Source organism: Paralichthys olivaceus, chromosome 8, assembly GCF_024713975.1.
Source record: "Paralichthys olivaceus isolate ysfri-2021 chromosome 8, ASM2471397v2, whole genome shotgun sequence".
NCBI lineage: Eukaryota > Metazoa > Chordata > Actinopteri > Pleuronectiformes > Paralichthyidae > Paralichthys > Paralichthys olivaceus.
Genome location: NC_091100.1, coordinates 23,670,167 through 23,688,050, shown reverse-complemented (window position 1 = coordinate 23,688,050; position 17,884 = coordinate 23,670,167). Strand labels below are relative to the sequence as shown.

At 40.2% G+C, this 17,884-nt stretch overlaps 2 protein-coding genes across 5 annotated transcripts; both read right to left on the bottom strand.

Moving 5' to 3' along the window:
• Positions 1-311: 311 nt before the first annotated feature.
• Positions 312-6,093, bottom strand: LOC109627604 (elongation factor 1-alpha, somatic form-like). 2 transcript variants are annotated; one of them, XM_020084259.2, is made up of 8 exons: positions 5,745-6,093; positions 3,686-3,850; positions 2,804-2,983; positions 2,428-2,724; positions 2,013-2,163; positions 1,469-1,725; positions 1,149-1,383; positions 312-974 (listed from the first exon to the last, which is right to left on the bottom strand). In XM_020084259.2, exons 2-8 carry the CDS (start codon positions 3,827-3,829, stop codon positions 850-852), a joined length of 1,389 nt encoding a protein of 462 aa, XP_019939818.1. In that variant the 5' UTR covers positions 3,830-3,850; positions 5,745-6,093; the 3' UTR covers positions 312-849. The 2 variants fall into 2 exon arrangements, with proteins under 2 accessions (XP_019939818.1, XP_069385953.1); XM_069529852.1 differs by lacking the exon at positions 5,745-6,093 and adding an exon at positions 4,419-4,473.
• Positions 5,935-16,212, bottom strand: LOC109627603 (NACHT, LRR and PYD domains-containing protein 14-like). 3 transcript variants are annotated; one of them, XM_020084254.2, is made up of 9 exons: positions 15,896-16,212; positions 10,399-12,007; positions 9,306-9,650; positions 8,911-9,078; positions 8,647-8,817; positions 7,742-7,957; positions 7,471-7,644; positions 6,337-6,510; positions 5,935-6,228 (listed from the first exon to the last, which is right to left on the bottom strand). In XM_020084254.2, the coding sequence occupies exons 1-9, from the start codon at positions 15,966-15,968 to the stop codon at positions 6,213-6,215; spliced, it is 2,946 nt and encodes a 981-aa protein (XP_019939813.2). In that variant the 5' UTR covers positions 15,969-16,212; the 3' UTR covers positions 5,935-6,212. The 3 variants fall into 3 exon arrangements, with proteins under 3 accessions (XP_019939813.2, XP_019939817.2, XP_019939816.2); XM_020084258.2 differs by lacking the exon at positions 15,896-16,212 and adding an exon at positions 15,323-15,568; XM_020084257.2 differs by lacking the exon at positions 15,896-16,212 and adding an exon at positions 14,858-15,289.
• Between the last annotated feature and the right edge of the window lie 1,672 nt (positions 16,213-17,884).

Sequence of the window (17,884 nt, the reverse complement as noted above, 5' to 3'; positions counted from 1 at the left end):
CCTCCCAGACCAGCCTAACGGACACATTCTTCATCAATCTTCATCACTGCCTTTTACATCCATTCCTCCATCCGCATTATTCAACACAGCCTGAATTTCCATCAAAAGATTTAACGACTCATCGTTGTGGCGTGGTCCATGCTATAGTGAATGATGCTTAAATGTCATCTCTATGGCGACAGGTCGCTCACCGGATGCTGACATGCCAACTGGAGTTGAAAATCATCATAGATCTGCCTCAATGCTTTTCAATGCTATCGAAAGTATTGTTTGATGCTTTTTCGCTAGTAATGATACAAGGAACAAAGACGTACTGTTTAAACATCTTTACTTTTATGAACATCAACGGTGATTAAAGTGCATGAACTTAACAGTAACTGTAACAGAGCTACTGCAAGGGAGCTTAAGTCAAGCGATGTGCAAGGCATGACGGTTTCAGGCATCAGACAGTTTCTCTAAGGTACAGGAACAGAAACATGCAAGTGTTTGATCTACCTCTGGCTCACCGGCAAATATGCACATTTCAGCAGTACTTCAACATGGACATGGCAAAACAACATCAGCACCTGATTACTGGTGCGAAACAGCTAAGTTACAACAGCACACAACCAGAAAGCTGTAACACAAATAGTTGTTCTGTCACAAACTGTGTGACAATGAAACCTACATTTAACCGTTTTTTCAACGTGTTATTCAGTAACAGTGTGGGAGGTTGTTTTTTTTCCTTCGTCTGCTCTTGCGATGCATTGTGATAATAGACCAGACACTGACTATGGTGTGCAGAAGGGATGGGGTGCTAGTGTGTCTTCTGCCACGGTGAGCGTTCGGGGCAGCAGCCCAGCACAACGTTCATTTGACCTTCTGCGCCTTCTGTGCTGACTTGGTGATCTTACCACTGGTGGGGGCTTTCTTTTCCACGCCCTTGATCACTCCCACCGCCACCGTCTGACGCATGTCACGAACGGCAAACCTCCCTGAAGGGGGATCAATCAAAAAAAAAAGTTAAATATACATTTCCAATCTGTACAGAGGTTAACACAGTTCAACATTTGATTTAGATTTTTATTCACATCATCTTCAGTAATGAATGATACCAGAGTTACAGCTTCACCCACAAACAAGAACTTGTTGCGGGACAGTAAACTTACCCAGTGGTGGGTACTCAGAGAAGCTCTCCACACACATGGGCTTGCCGGGGATCATATCCACAATGGCAGCATCTCCAGACTTCAGGGCCTTGGGGTTGTCCTCGAGCTTCTTACCCGAGCGACGGTCAATCTTTTCCTTGAGCTCAGCGAACTTGCATGCGATGTGTGCAGTGTGGCAGTCCAGCACAGGGGCGTAGCCAGCACTGATCTGACCGGGGTGGTTTAGGATAATCACCTTGAAAAGGGCAGAGAAGAGTAAGGTCACATCACAGAATCACACAACCATGAACATGCATAATACAGTATCCCTGGATGCGGACCTGAGAGGTGAAGCTGGCCGCCTCCTGTGGCGGGTCGTTTCGACTGTCTCCAGCTACATTCCCACGGCGAATATCCTTCACAGACACGTTCTTGACGTTGAAGCCGACATTGTCGCCAGGTAGCGCCTCAGTCAGAGCCTCGTGGTGCATCTCCACAGACTTTACCTCAGTGGTCAGGTTGACGGGGGCAAAGGTCACCACCATGCCAGATTTTAGGATTCCAGTCTCCACTCGTCCCACTGGTACAGTACCAATGCCTGACAGAGAGGAACTAATTTAAGAAACTTTGGAAAGGTCTGTACTCTGTACTGACAACTTTCTGTTCAACAGTTCTACAAGACTAAAAAAAGTTTTTAAAAAAAAGAATAGGGACAGACACTCATTTTTGGACATAAGCCAGTGGGAATTCGTATATGACCTCATTCAGTTCTGTTCCTGTTGTCACAAGGTGCTCCCATTCACAAAATACTCTTTCACTTGAATCTTTTACATTTGTATCATCAAACATCACCTTTACAGAGATCAACAACAACACTGGCCTCACCTCCAATTTTGTAGACGTCCTGCAGAGGCAGGCGGAGGGGCTTGTCGGTGGGGCGCGAGGGAGGCTGGATGGCATCCAGAGCCTCCAGCAGCGTGGTGCCTGAGGCATTACCGTCTTTACGGTTGATCTTCCAGCCCTTGAACCAGGTCATCTATGAAAGGAGAGAAGCTGTTGTTTATGATACAGAAGTGATTTAGCATATGCAAGACCTTACTTTTATTCATTAGATTGTTGAACAGATGTTATATGTATTGAACCTTATAATGGAAGCTGATATTATCACTAATGTTTTGAAGTCACAAATTATAGAACTTTCAACATCCTTATTTTATGTAAATCTGATGATTTGTTTCTATACATTCAAAATACTATAGCCGAGGTATATCCGGTTTTCTGGCTCTCACAGCAGACTCACATTAGGGCTGGGTTCCAGCATGTTGTCTCCATTCCAACCAGAGATGGGCACAAAGGCCACAGTGTCAGGGTTATAGCCGATCTTCTTGATGTAAGTGCTGACTTCCTTCACAATCTCCTCGTAGCGCTTCTGGCTGTAGTTGGGCTCAGTGGAATCCATTTTATTGATGCCCACAATGAGCTGCTTCACTCCCAGGGTGTATGCAAGGAGGGCGTGTTCACGAGTCTGCCCGTTCTTAGAGATGCCAGCTTCAAACTCGCCCACGCCTGCAGCCACAATCAGCACAGCGCAGTCGGCCTGAAGGAGAGAAATACAATTCAACCACTCTGACTTTTTTCCCCTTTCAAGCATTTTCTAATTCCCTACTCTCATCTACCTGAGAAGTCCCTGTGATCATGTTCTTGATGAAGTCCCTGTGTCCTGGAGCGTCAATGATGGTGACATAGTACTTGCTGGTCTCAAACTTCCAAAGAGAGATATCAATGGTGATGCCGCGCTCACGCTCTGCCTTCAGCTTGTCCAGGACCCAGGCATATTTGAAGGAACCCTTTCCCATCTAGAGGATGAGGAGAGGAAAGCACAAGGAACTTTTCCTTTATATAATTTTATCTTTGTAAGATATTTTTGTCCAAAGCTCCATATAGTTCTGATACAGCTAAAAATGTTACCATGCAATGCAATCAAAATCTATATAAACTTGCACATGTATACTCAGCACTTCCAAAATAAAAATATGAATGATGCAATATACAGTATATATGTCATAGTGACCATATAAAAAACGTGAAAGATTGAGGTAATTATTAGGAAATGACTTTCCAGTCTTGATATTTGATAAGTTCTAAATTATTATACCTAGTACCTACACATTAAAAATTATAATTAATGATTAAATATTATCTACTGCAAATTCTAATAAATCATCCCAAACTGTCCAAGTCGTTCAAACTCAAAAGCTCCCATGGCTCAAAGTTTACAGAAAGTTGCTAATTTGCAACCATGGTTTTGAAAAAAGATATCTATTAAAAAATAATTTTTGATCTAAGTGCTTACAAATTTGTTACATAGAGGCATAATTGTAAAATAACAGGACAATGATTTAACAGGAAAACACACAAATAAACACGATTACTTCGACAAAAAAAAACTAATTAAATACTTCTACTGAATTAAAACCCCACTGCAGCAGAGTGTAATTACACTGTATAAATTCCTTAAAAGATTTATTAAATTATAGTAAAAACAATATGAGTTGTACCTCAGCAGCTTCCTTCTCAAACTTCTCGATGGTTCTCTTGTCAATGCCCCCACACTTGTAGATGAGGTGGCCGGTGGTGGTGGACTTGCCGGAGTCAACATGTCCTATTACCACAATGTTTATGTGGAGCTTCTCCTTCCCCATAACAGCTCAGTCTGGAAGGTACTGTGAGATTCAAGCAAACAAGTATAACAGCATTCATTAAATTAGACAACTGAAAAAAAAAACAGAGCAGTGCAGAACAACATCAGGATTGCACTTACGTTTGTGTCCATAAAACATGATAGTGTATTTATCTAACCCGCAGTGAAGGTTAAAGCTACTGCTGCCAGAGTACAGAGAGTTAACAACCATGATGTGTGTACAGAACGGGTAACTTGTGTTACATTACTAAATAGTGGCTCTGTTATTAACCTGAGCAGAGAAGATGTGTATTGTTCAAAACCCCAAATCATGTTCAACCTACACGATGTACAGTAGGTAGAGGAATTGTATCTGCTCTAGTTTAACTGTAAGGACACAAGCTGATGACCTAAATATTCAAGCAGCTGCAAGAGAAATCTTCTTCTTACATATAAACTTGGCTCTGATCAACTCAGAATAACACCACTGCCTTAACATTGAGAAACAGATGGGGACAAGTTAAAGGAAAGACAAACATCAAGAGTTGAGCCATCATGAGCTGCTATAACAGCATCAATGCACCTTGGCATTACAAGACTGTGAAACTCACACACATTTCCTCATGCGGTGTTTAGTGTTGGTGATGGGGAGCAACATCTAACATGTCAGTCTAAAATAGATAGAAGAAGAAAAAGATAGATGGTTAAAACATGTTGAGATCTCGTGACTGGGGAGGCCCCAACATGATTCACACCGTTTTAACCGGTGAGGGGTATTCAGCTGCAACATGCAACTTCACCACTAGATGTCACTAAATTCTACACACTAAAGCTTTAAACAGTTTGGAAGGGGAGGGTGAGGTACCTTCATATCATTTGCAACTTTCTTGTCATAATCGTTTTCATTGAGCATTTTATTAAAATGTATTATTTGGCAAGATTTTGGATTTGCTGCGAAATGCCCCCCCCCCCCCCCCTGTTTTCAGGCAGGAAGACAACTGCAGCTAAACATTCATGAACAATAGGCATCGGATCACTTCTCATCGCTAACAACCCACATTATACAATCCTTCTTAATTATCAATGCAGCGCATCGCTTGAAGTCTGATGGCGTCTTTCCGCTGTAGGAGTGCGCGCTCCCGCTAGTGTATGCACTTCTCTCCGAGCACGCACAACGCAACACCGGTCTGCACGGTTTCAACCTGCGCGTGAACTTTGAGTTCAATCAAACAAATGTTCTTTGTGTTTCCCGTTTTCATAAATAAGGACAACCTACAAACCATACTAACAGGGGGGAAACCATTCTGAGATGATTAATAATAACAATCATCTCATTTGGATCATTTGTGTGGTTCAGATCATTGACTGTTAAAGATATTCAACTATTTCTTGTTGAGTGTTTTCAATGGCAACCAACACAACAACGTCACAGTGCGACAGCCCGGATACCTGCTGGTGTCGGGACTTTTCAAAACGATCGACTGCTTCCATCCAGAAACCTGGTGCAGTTTCGATCCGCGGCAGAGAGAGCGTGTCGTGTGGGACACTGCGGTAACGGAGAGACGCGCACTTGTCTCTCCATGTGTCAGCAGCGTGCACACACAGCGGTGATGAGACTGTGGCAGCAGGATGACGATGAACTGTCACATGAGTTATCTCCCCGCTGAAACTGCGCCACACAGGCCCAGTCTGCCGAGCAGCCCGCGGTGGTGCCAACCCCACACCCCGCTGCACTTTACATGCCATCATATCTGCATAACAGCGGAAGCACGCAGCATCCAACTCCTTCTCTCAGTGTCCCGCACATACAGACGCAACACCTGACAGAAACGTCCCCGAGGACAGCTGCTGCTTGCAAAGCGTCTGTCAGAGGATGTGGAGGTGAAGCCTGTGTGGTTTTTTTGGGGGGTTGCACCTGAATACATCCTGTAACCTACCTTGTCCTCTGAGGTGCGTTCACTGCTGCTCTGCGGTGAGGACACAGGAGACGCTGCCGGTTGTGCAGGACGGACTCAGATGCAGCGCAGGGACCTCCAGCGTCAAACGCGTCACTGACTGAAACTGCGAGAACTGGCCACTAGGCGGGGTCCTGCTACAACACAGGAATGAACCAGCTCCACACAGCACTGAACAGAAACTATTTATTTGGTGACTGAGAAAACATGTGAATTGTAGGTCTGCGTCATAACAAACAACAGCCTATGGTAAAAAATAATGAATATGTACAGGCACAAGAGTAGATTAATGACAACATCATTCATACATTCATTTCCCTTTGTCTGTTTTATGCAGCCTCATCGTGTCCGGCACAGAAAACACTTGTTCAGTAAGAATTTGTGGATGATTCTAGATCGTGGTGGCAGCTGATTGTGACTTATGATTTTGAGCCCGTAACTCTGCTTTACTCAATCTTGTGACAAACTGAAAAGAAAGAAAGAAAAGTAACATTTTAGTTTCTGTTTGATGTGATATATTATTTATACCTGCTGAGATATTGAAAAACCATTATCCATAGATATCTGGACTTACTCTGTTGTTTGCAGTTCGTATGTTTGGTTCTTTGTTAGGTCCAGGAGCGCTCTGATTTCCGGGTCCTCCAGCCTGTTGCCCATCAGATGTAGCTCTGCCAGATATTTGGGATTGGACCTCAGGGCACTCATCAGGTACTGAATGCTCTTCGAGGTCAGGCCACAGGTCCGCAGTCTGGAGAGAAACAAAACAAGTCCAGGAGATCTTTCTTGACACCAGCTCACTTAAACGTTACAAGTTCACAGTCCAATAAATGAACTAGGTTATCTTCCATTTTTTTAACCTCTTCAAACCCACCATGTTGCCGATTGATAATACAGATAAGACAAGGTCACAAATTAAACTAAGTTTTGTCAATGTGGACAGGATATACTTGATTAAAAACAGGGAGAGGCTCAGTTTAAGGCCTATAACAACTATATCCCCTAAACCTAAACACAGAGCAACAAAATCAGTGTCTACAAAATACACAAACTGTACATGTCCTAACACTGTATGCATCGAGATTCTGAGTGAGGCCACATTGTGGTGATGTTTGCTATCACTAGTCAATAAAACATAGGGAGAGTGGCTGTTCATATTTTGACAACAGAATGCGAATAAAAATCAATTACAACCGAATATATAGAGGTTGAGTCAAGAAAATATACATAGAATAAACCAAATTCTGAAAAAGAAATGCACATCTTGTCTTCATTGTTCATTTTGTAAAATAAAAGTTTTTATATTCTCATATATCAGCAACTTTAACACAGACATATATATATATTTCTGTACTATTCATACTACTCATACTATTTGAATTGATTTTGATATAAAATGTATCACATAAATATTGATTACACATCTAGTTTTTGGACTGACCTCTCCAGGGTGTAATATGCCTCTCGCCCAGTGTCAGCTGAGATTGGCAACACTTGGTGGATGAACAGCATTGATAATGGATGAATATTTGACGGACACTTGCAATGTGCAACAAAGACGATGCTGCACAATCTCTTTGAAGTATTACAAATATAGTAACTGCTAGTTCCTTGGAGTAAAACTCATCACACGTTTTAACTGAAAAGAATACATTTATATTTTGGGGGAGTAACTTCTTTGACAAGTGAAAAAAGTAAATAAAGAACTTACGACAGCTTCTCAAGTTTACACTGAGGGTTTCTGAGTCCCACGCAGAGTTTCCTTACTCCCTTGTCCTGCAGGTCATTTTCAGACAGATCCAGATCAGTCATGCAGCTATCCTTTGATGAAAATGTTGATGCAAGCTCAGCGCAGCAGTCTTGAGTGAGGCTGCAGCGGCTGAGGCTGACGTGAAACAAAAAAAAAGCAACGTTACGACAAACTGTTCTCAAAACAACACTACAAATGTATTGTCATGAATTTTGATTAAAAAATGATTCACTTGAGAATTTTCAGGTGGCTGTAGGGATTCTTCAGTCCATCCAAAAAATATTTGATTCCTTCATCTCCGACGTTGTTCATGCTGAGGTTGAGGTCCATCAGGTGGATTGGGTGGAACAGAATTGGGGGCGTCGTTTCAAAGAAGTACCGTGGCAGTGTACAAAGCATATAAGACAAAGCGCTACAACTGAGTGCAGTGATTCCACATCTTGAGACGCTGAGGGGAAATAAAGAGAATGTCATTGGCTAATGGTTTGAGCAAATTAAGTGATTGATATGTGAGCATTTTAGTTGGATGCTGAAGAAAAAGTCATTATCTCATAAAAACTTGAAGCTGTGAAAAAGAAAAGAAGTATTTTAATTTCATTTAAGCCTCTTTAGACAACGAGATCCGGACTTTCTCCACAGTTTGCCTTTCACACATGAACAACGCAGTAGGAGGCTCTCTGCTGAAGTTTACAGCGCATTCAGGAGAGGGGTGGCGCAGCATGCAACAGGCAGCACTTTACCTATGAATTTCACTGCAGAGATCATGTGATTTGTTTATAGCACATCACACCAGTGTCAGCCCGCATCACCAAAAGCCCACGAATCTCATCTTTCCAAGCTGAGATCTTCTTTGCTGTCTTATATGTGTCCTCTTTTTCATTCTCAGATATTTCTACTGTGTTGCAGCTGCGCGTCATCATCCATGCACTCGCTCACAGTGAATTCTCTGGACTATCTGCTACTGTGTTCTTAACAGGGAGGTTTGAGGGAAAAACTCTGGAGAATGTCTCTCGCAATTGACCCAGACATTTGCATTCTCACATACAGACCCTCCATATAATTTCAGGAGATTTCCAGAGTTCAAAGCATGCCTGAAAGCAGTTAAAGTGAAAAAAAGAGAGACTGAGGCTTCCTCACTTGAGTTTTTCCAAACAACACCATGCATGCTTGCCAAAGCAGAGGAGCGTAAACCCGTCATCTTCCAAGTTGTTGTTGCTCAGGTTGAGTTCCACCAGGGTGCTTCCTTCACTCCTCAGAGCTTCCCCGATGCCTTTGCAGCTTGACGCGGTGAGGCCACAGTGGTACATCCTGTCGCAGAGATGTGAGCAGATGCAAAATGTTATACAGTAACCCTGAAATGCATCCAACGTTGCTGCAGGCTGTATATTAAGTCATACTCACTCCAGCTTTGTCAGCTGTGAAATATCAAACTTTTTAAAGATCTCATTGGCCCCCTTGTCTCCGATCATATTGATGCTTAGATCTAACACTGTCAGTTGGTCGGGGTTCTTCTCCAGAGCTGAGGCCAGATAGGAGCAGCCCCTCTGCTCAATGTTGCACTGTGATAGTCTACAAGGACAAAGACAACACAACAGAAATATTTAGAGCAATGAGGAAACTGTCTGCAACCCACAGAGTAAGTTTGCTTTGTAGCTGATTCTACGATTTCTTTCATGCCAGAAAATGCTCTTATCTGTGTCATTTTAATCATCAGTTTATGTGCAAATAAACTGAAAAAAATGAGGATTTTAAAAATCCTTTGAGAAAAAAAGTTCAGTTTATTTGATGATACTTACTTGAGTACTGATAGCTGGCATTCAGGAGATCTCAAACCATTTGAAAGGTTATGTGGTCCATCGTCTCCTATGTTATTCCTGCTGAGATCCAGCTGCCGCAGTCTCTGGGACTGTCTCAGGGCGGTGGCCAGGTATTTACTGCCTTGGGAGGTCACTTCACAGCCTTGCAAACTGAGCGATCTCAGTCTGCACTTTGGACTGTTCAGCCCCTCCACGAGTGTCTTCACTCCACTGTCACTGATGTTGTTGTATCCTAGGTCCAGCTCTTTCACGAATGACTCAGTTGAGCTCAGAACTGCTGCCAAAGCTGGACAACACTTGTCTGTCAGGTTAGAGAATCGCAGCCTGAGAGGAGAAGAGAGTTACTGACACAGGGGGAAATGGTGAGCATGTTGAAGGATGGCTGGTAATATTCCAATTGATCTCCTTCATTTTCCAAAAACTGTATGAACACACCATCAGCCACACTGTTACACCAACTAACAGTTTCCTTAAATACTGTATTTTCACTTACTTGCACACACACAGAGCTGATGCTGTCAACAATCACTCTAAATGATCTATACATTTAATTTATTTGATTTGCTAAAATCTAGAGTCCAGCTGTTTTGAAGCTACAAGCTATATGTATTGACCCACCATGCAACTGACATCTTTGTGCCACAGGCATTAAGAAAAAGAAATTATAGCATACTACGATTAATTAACAATACAAAGCACAAATTATTTAACAGCAAATTGATTTATTAACGGTCTTTCTCATGTGCTGAGTTGAGTCTGTGTCTTCCAAGACTTGTACGATGAATGAGGATATAGTGTTAAACAATGAGAAGGAAAAGTTAAACTTTATTTTCAGAGGTTCACTGTGTAGAAATGATGATAGAAACTAAAGGAAATTTGATTTCCTTGGGTAATATACATCTGATTACCAAAGTGGGTATGTAAAGCAGTTATATTTTTGTGATATGGGTGAGGCGACACATTAAAATACCTAATTTCAAATGTATTCTGCTGGAACAGAAAGCAAACCAATGTGTAGATGCACAAGCATGTGTGGAATGTAAATGGCTGAATCCAATTGAAAAAAACTTACATGACTTTTGTTGATTTCATGAGGGCTGGTAGGTCTAGGAGGAGACATTCATCACTTCTCATGGATACATCCATCACAAATAACTGCCTCTTCCAATCATAAGCGGTGGTCCTTTGGATCAAGAAATGCCAATGCAATTGTGCGAAACCCTCAATTGGAGACAAGCCATACTTTAGGAAGAGCTTGATCTCATGCACGAAAGCTTTGCGGTCATATTCCTTCAGACAATGGAGCAGACCCACTGCCCTCGAAGTCATAACTTTCTCAAGGATCTTCTTCTTGGTGTATTTAAGCAGCTGATGATCGGGCGTAAACATGTGACGCTCTTTAAGAAGACCAAATATGAAACGTAGGAAGACATCCATTTTCCCTGCATCACTTTTCAATGCCTCGTCCAAGATAGTCTGACAATAAGTAGGCGGGAAAGATGATGCTTGAATTTCGTCCACTTTAGCACATGCAGCGAAGAAATCCCGAATGCTTGAGTGACCGAAGCGGAACACTGTGGTAAACACCCCTTTCTCTTCTCTCAACATAAGCGGACATTTCTTGGCAAAAGCGGACGCTTCCTTTGCACTTATGTCACTCTTTAAAAGATCTTCCTCATAAATTACGTTTCGCTCTGTCAACCGAAGCAGTGCCATCTTTTTCAGCTTGGCAATAATGTCAGAGTTTGATGTTTTCATTAGATTTGAGTAAATCTGGGTCAGATTTAAAGGATTGATTTTAAATACATTCTGTTCATTACGTACATGACTCTGCAAAACAAGTGCCATGGTGATGCAGATTGGAGGTATCAGACAAAGGGAGGCAAGACTCCAGGAGATTTTCACATGGTCCATTGCTCTGTTAGCCAGATCAATATTATCCAGAAGTAGGTGGAACATCTCCACCTTCTGTACATCACTGAATCCTTGTACTTGAGTCTCTTTAAGCAAGTAGTCACCAGGGATTTGTCCTGCTGCTGCATACCCGCTTGTTATCCAGATGTGAGCATTGGGAAGCAAAGTCCCCCTGATCAAGCTGGTTATGAGTACATCCACAGTAGCTACTTCAAAAACATCCCTCACTGGCGGAGTGTCAAATTTTAGCTGGCGATGAAACTCATCCAGTCCATCAAAGACGAACCACACGTCCTTTCGATTTAGACTGGAAGCGTCAATCTCCTTCACTCCTGGGAAAAGTAACTGTAGAAGTGAGATCAAAGTCAATTTGCATTTCACCTTATTTAACTCCCAGAATGTGATAGGGAAGATGAGGTGGATATCCTGGTACCCTGTCCCCTCAGCCCATTCCAGAGCACAGCTTTGCACAGCTGTGGATTTTCCAACTCCACACACTCCAAGAGTGATGATGGTTTTTTTGCTGCTTTTATGTTTGCAGTCACATGATAAAATATCAGTGAGCGGGACAGTTATGTAAGGGTGAGCGCAGGAATATTCAACATATCGAAACTCTTGCTGGTCCAAATCAGAAAATTGGTAGTCCTGTTTGAGATCCCGGTAGCAAAGTCTTGAAGGCAGTATTCTTCCATCATATAGTATCTGATATTTGTCCTCAAGAATTGTTTTGAGAATGGTTTGATGCTCCATCACAGAGGCAGGGGTTCCTGAAAAGATGAGAAGATAATGAGTGTAAAAAAAAAAAAAAAACAGAAGCTACGAGTTAATGTTCAACTGTGCTACTCAACAACAGCTGTCTTGATTGAAAGGAACATATTTTTGTAATCATTATTAGGGCCCGAGCACCGACAGTGCGAGGACCCTATTGGAATTGTTTTGATTATTATAATATAATTATCATCTTTTTTATGGAGCACTTTTTCCAAATCAGAGTCATAAAATCCTCAAAATTAAAGAGAATAGTTATAAAAGTTATGACCGTTGAAAGATATTTCAATCAAAGTATAGGAGGGAAAAGCTCTACTGTATATCGCATCCAGATGTGATCAGATGAAGGCACGTGGAGTGGTCTCAACGTCTTCAGGAGTTCAAATAGATCGTATTTTTGACATATTCCTAAAATGGAAAAGCTTTGTGGTATGCAACTCAAAACTTAAATTACTGTAAAACCTGATGCAAAGATTCCACTAGGAAACCAGCAGATTGCTTATTTTGACAGGAGCTAAAATCCAGAAAGTAAGTGTCTCTACCACAAAAAGATATATACAGTATGCTTGTTTTCAAAAGTCATTCTTATTTCTGCAAAACTTACTGGGTGATGTGGCAGAAAATGTATATTCAATAAAACTGTTCAGTTGATATGGATAACTATCATGAGACACATGTTTTTGCTTGAGTGAAGGTTGTAGTTTTACACTCTTCTTCATGAGCAGAGAATGACAATCACTTTCACAAATTTGAGGTAGAAGACCATTTTATTTTAAATGATTTAGGCTTCTGAATGGAAGAGTACTGATGTCACACCAGAAAAAGAAACAACGATCATTATCACCTTATAACATGAGAAGTTTTATGTTATAAAGAGATATTTCTCATATTTAGTTTTTCTGGAGTGACAGCAATACACATACCAATTGATATAACCAGGAAGAGACCATGTATGTCTATTGATTTTAGTAACCCTACACTGCACAGGAGTGAATATATTGAATATTTTTGCAGTGTGTGTTTTTGGCGTTGCACTCGTCTCACGCCTACTGTATTGGTTTTCCTCCTCACAGGATTAAACTTGTTTTGATGGAAAATAAAGCTATAGCTGGTTGGATACCTCATTCTGGTTCAGGCAGGGTTTGCTTGTGTTTTAACAATATTTCATTTATTAGTTATTGATCCAAAAAGTCAGGATCTCTGGACATCTTGTCAACTTTACCACAGTGTTTTGAGTCAGCCACAGTGAACATAATGGGAAGTTTACCTCTACCCAAGACCTGATGATATGATAACAGTAAACTTCCCATGTTATAGTGTTATACTGATCTGACGTGACAGCAATATGCTTCCATACCTCTGGGATCAATGCTGTGGTTCTATTACATTCATTTTGTTTCCTATCAAGTCTAATGCTGTGGACTTCATCGAGGATCCGAAATTAAAATAAATTCAACCCTTTAACAACCCCACCAAGAAAAAAGCTTTGGAAAAATTATTTTTTTGCATTTCTTATTCATTTGAGTCAATAATAACCAGAATCAAATTTTTTTTTTTACTGACCTCATAGTTTTTAAAATATAGCCCTCTACCAAACGGTTGAGATGTCATTTCATGGTTAAAGTACCAAAATTCATAAAAATAGCAAAAACAGGGGGAAAAAATCAAATATAATGCTAATTTATGAAGAAATACACAACAAAAACACACATGTTTTAGGCATTGGACCCACTTTATCCACGGTAATATGCCATAGAACACTGCAAATTTTCAAATTAACAATGGAAAATATTGTAAAAACAAGAAAAAGTTCAATTTTAACTTTTTATGTTGACCTCATGCAAGCTGAGATGCAACAGCAACAATTCTTCAAATAGATACTTCTATTTGTATGCTACAGTGCAAAACATTCTCAAAAACTGAACAAATATTGCAATATACAGGGAAAAAATTGTCTCAACATATTTCAACTGTGTGGTGGTGCAACAGCACAAATAATTTGTTTGAGTATGTTTGAGTCTGAGGGGGGACTTGGGTCAGAGGTGGCCTCTGGCTCCTCCATGAAAACAGTTTTTAAGGTTTGTTTGCCTTTTTTTTACGAGGCAGCTCTGTAGATCTGCTTGTTGAGGAAGAGTCTTCTTCATCCAATGATTCAAAGGAGCTGTCACCACTCAGCTCTGCTTGTGTTTGCCGATAATTAGGATCATTTATTTGGTCATCGTCCTCACTCAGATCGCCATCAGAGTCTTGAGGATTTTCTGGTACAAGAGCCAGAAAAGTGTGTGGTCTTGCACCATAAAATGTTTTAGCATCCATCTAATTATTTAAATTTTTTTGAGAAAAAAATAAAGATATTAAAAACCACATTCTCTTAGAATTGTAGTAATATTTGTATTGCAGCATGTGTCATTTTGTAAAAATGGAAGTAGTCGCACTACCAGTACTTGAAAATGTTTGTAAACTTTTTCACATATACGTTCTGGATATTTAGCATATCTACTTTGAAAACCTCTCAAAGTGAGAAAAACTCCAAACTTAGGAAACTATTTCAACATATTTATGATGGAATAACATTAAATCTTTCATATTGACGAAAATAAATAATCTAGAGTTTTTATTTCATCCCAAATAGTCAACTTTAATCATAATAATTAATGTTGCTAGTTTTACCATAAACTGACAAATCTACCGTTTGGTTGAGGTCATTTTCAAAACATTCTTACACATTTGTTCGACTTGTTTTGTGGCAATAAGTAAAAATAGTTCTGTTCATTGAAGCCTCTGACAGCATGGTATGTCTTAATATATGCTTACCGTTCAAAATTTCAAAATTGATTTTCATGCCTTACCTCCTTGTTCGAGGGGAAATGGACACATCTACAATTTTAAGACGCAGTAACATCTAATGGATTGTTTTGGGGGCATAACAAACTTCAGTCGAACAGCAGAGATGGCTCAATCAGGCTGAACTGATTTCAACACTCAGTTAGATAAAGTGACTCCAAATGTGCTCGACCAAACGGTGGAGCAGGAAGTGAAAGGGTTAAGAACATAAACATTAAACATGAAGGCACGAGCGGCGCAATGCGCACAATATTTACGTCACGTCCTGATAACGGCTGCTAGCGGCTATCCGCTCTCTGGTGCCAAACATAGACTGTATATAAAGGTGCCAACCAGTGTGTGGGGCCAACGCGGCTGGATGCTAACACGGCTGGATGCTAACGCGGCTGGATGCTAACGCAGCTGGACGCTGACATTTTACGCTGTAGTTGTGTTTCTAAAATTCATTGAAGGTGTGGAGACGAACTTACCACGAAACACGAGCGCAGCAGCCTTCCTGTCCGGAAACTCAAAAAGTTCAGAGTTAGCGAAATTTCAAATGGCGGAGATTAAAAATAAAGTCGTCGCTAAAGTCATTTGGAGGGCCGCTGTGGTTGTAAAGGTGAAGCTACACCCGTTCTCAAGTGGGTTGAACGTGGAGGACTTGAACACGAGCGAGCTTCCTCTATGAAACACACGATCACACTTACTTACTTCCTAATCATAACACGCTGTGCGCATTGTTTCTTAACATTACGGTACAGGCTTGTCAAGCTGATTTAAAAAAAGTGACCTACCTTATAAACAGACTAGTGTTGTACCAGTGGTACCAACAAGTATTTCGGTACTTTTCCAAATAAAAAGAGAACACAAAAAGTGTCATTATCGACTTTACTTTAATAGAAAATCTTAGAACCATAACATTATGCATCAGTTATGAAAATAAAATACCACAAAGACAGGCTTACAGTTTTTCCAGAGCTACTTTAGTGGAGAGTGAAGGGGGCTGGCGTCGCTTGCTTTTAGCACTGACCGTGGCTTTTTATTTTATTGTGTATCATTACCTGTCGTTCTCTGATCTCCTTGTGCAGGTCTGGGTGCTTGTCCTTCAAGTGTTTTGCAAAGTTGGCCGCACATGTTTAGTAACACCGTTTGCACAGTGGTGCATCAGTGTTAATGGCTTCACCGTGCTCATTTGTTCTCAAGCGGAAGTAATTCCATGTAGCACTTCGTGCACCTGGTTTATCTACGAGTTGCAGCAGCTGCTGTCTCTCCCTGCTCCAGTCTCTCTCTCTCTCTCTCTTTCTCTCCTTTATCTCTCTCTCTGTCGCCAGACTCCTGCTCCGTTTGCTGCGCGCTCACTCGCTTCGGCTCTAATTACAACGCGGTGACGTCACGCGGCGACGTAAAAAAAAAAAAAGTACCGGTCTTATCCAAGCGCTGTATAGTACCATTTAAATGCATCAGTACCCCGGTACCAATTTAGTACCCGTATACAGAACCAAGGTTATTATAGTAAACGAAGACTAAAACTAGCAATGAAAAAATAATTTGGTTAACTGTAATAAAAATAAAAACGACAATTACAAAAAAAAACGAAAACTACAATGAACAATGCAAAACTAACTAAAACTAAACTGAATTGCAGATAAATTCAGCTTCGTTTTCGTTTTCTCCCTCGATTACTGCCTGTCCTGCAGGTGATGGTTAAAGAATGAAATTAAAGGACTTGATAAACCATACTTGGTGTCACACATTGTTTCATCCTTTTTCAGCTTCTACAAGTCAAGGCTTTCTCTTAATAGCAGGAAAAACTAAAACTAATAAAAACTAAACTGAAACTAGTTGATTCCTCAAAATAAAAACTAAACTAAAACTACAAAATCTCTTGTTGAACTAACTAAAACTAAACTGAAATAAAAAAGCAAACTGAATACTAAATAAAAATAAAAACTAATGAACATTTCAAAACTATAATAACCTCACTTTTGTTCATGGTGACCCCCACTGTCTTTATATCATGTTTTAAAAGATTTTACTGTAGAAAGTTTGAGAACATCAAGGTAAAGTCAGCTTCTTGTTACTATGGCATTAACCTATTAAATATAAATTTAATCTGAAATAAATCATTGATAGGTGACAAAGAATTGTATATATTATGGACACATAACTTCCTCTACAAAGGTAAGCTCAGCCCTTTATTTTAAATGTTTTAACTCTCAAATTTCACCTTCATGATGATGACTCTTGTCACAACAAGCACATTATTTTAATGACGCCTGCTTTTCTCTTCCCAAGACAGACTTCTAATATTTCCCAGATATGACTGTGAGAGAAGAGTGTCAAAATATAGTTAAATGCATTAATCAGACTGGTGAGACAGACTTCTCTTCAACAGATCATTCTAAGTTTAAAAGATTGAGTTTGTCATTTTCATGGCAAATACCCGGATATAGAGGTTGTACTGACCCTGTTTTATTTGGACCGATGTGTTATGTGACAAAAAAAGAGGCAAGGGACAGAAGTCATGAACTGTTGTCATATTGAAATTATAGGATTTCATGTCAAGAAGAAAATATTTCATAAAATATATAAATTCAGTCGTTTTGAGCCATTTCACTGAAAAAGTCAATAAAGTTTTCTTTTATCTTAATATTGTATTTAGAACAACACAGACCACTTCTGAAAAGCTTATACGTACACAACTGCTGTTACTGATGTCAACACAACTATGATATACTTTGTGACTTTGTTTTAGATATTTTTGTCTTTTCATTTTTAAAACTTTTAATGTAATTAACAAGCCACTAAACACACATTACCTTCCCTGTTTTCTTGTTCTACTTCAACCTCTACTTCCAATGACAGTACTATTAGTAGGCTATTGCCATCAGTGCAGCCACCTAATGAGTAAATGTTGCATATAACACATTTTGTATTGATTTACATGTTTATCTGTGTTGAATATTCTATAACTCAGGAAGATCTGTAGAGGGTCTTACTATCCCTAACCCTGAGACAATGTTAAAGCTAAAATATTTCCTTTATTCTTT

Excerpts from the sequence above, each read along its gene's own strand:
- LOC109627604 (XM_020084259.2), bottom strand. The coding sequence starts at position 3,829 with ATGGGGAAGGAGAAGCTCCACATAAACATTGTGGTAATAGGACATGTT. Across the intron at positions 2,984-3,685 it reads TTGAGAAGGAAGCTGCTGAG|ATGGGAAAGGGTTCCTTCAA; the intron begins GTACAACTCATA and ends CTCATCCTCTAG. Across the intron at positions 1,384-1,468 it reads CGGCCAGCTTCACCTCTCAG|GTGATTATCCTAAACCACCC; the intron begins GTCCGCATCCAG and ends GCCCTTTTCAAG.
- LOC109627603 (XM_020084254.2), bottom strand. The coding sequence starts at position 15,968 with ATGTGCGGCCAACTTTGCAAAACACTTGAAGGACAAGCACCCAGACCT. Across the intron at positions 8,818-8,910 it reads TCACAGCTGACAAAGCTGGA|GATGTACCACTGTGGCCTCA; the intron begins GTGAGTATGACT and ends TCTCTGCGACAG. Across the intron at positions 7,958-8,646 it reads TGTTGTTTGGAAAAACTCAA|CGTCTCAAGATGTGGAATCA; the intron begins GTGAGGAAGCCT and ends ATTTCCCCTCAG.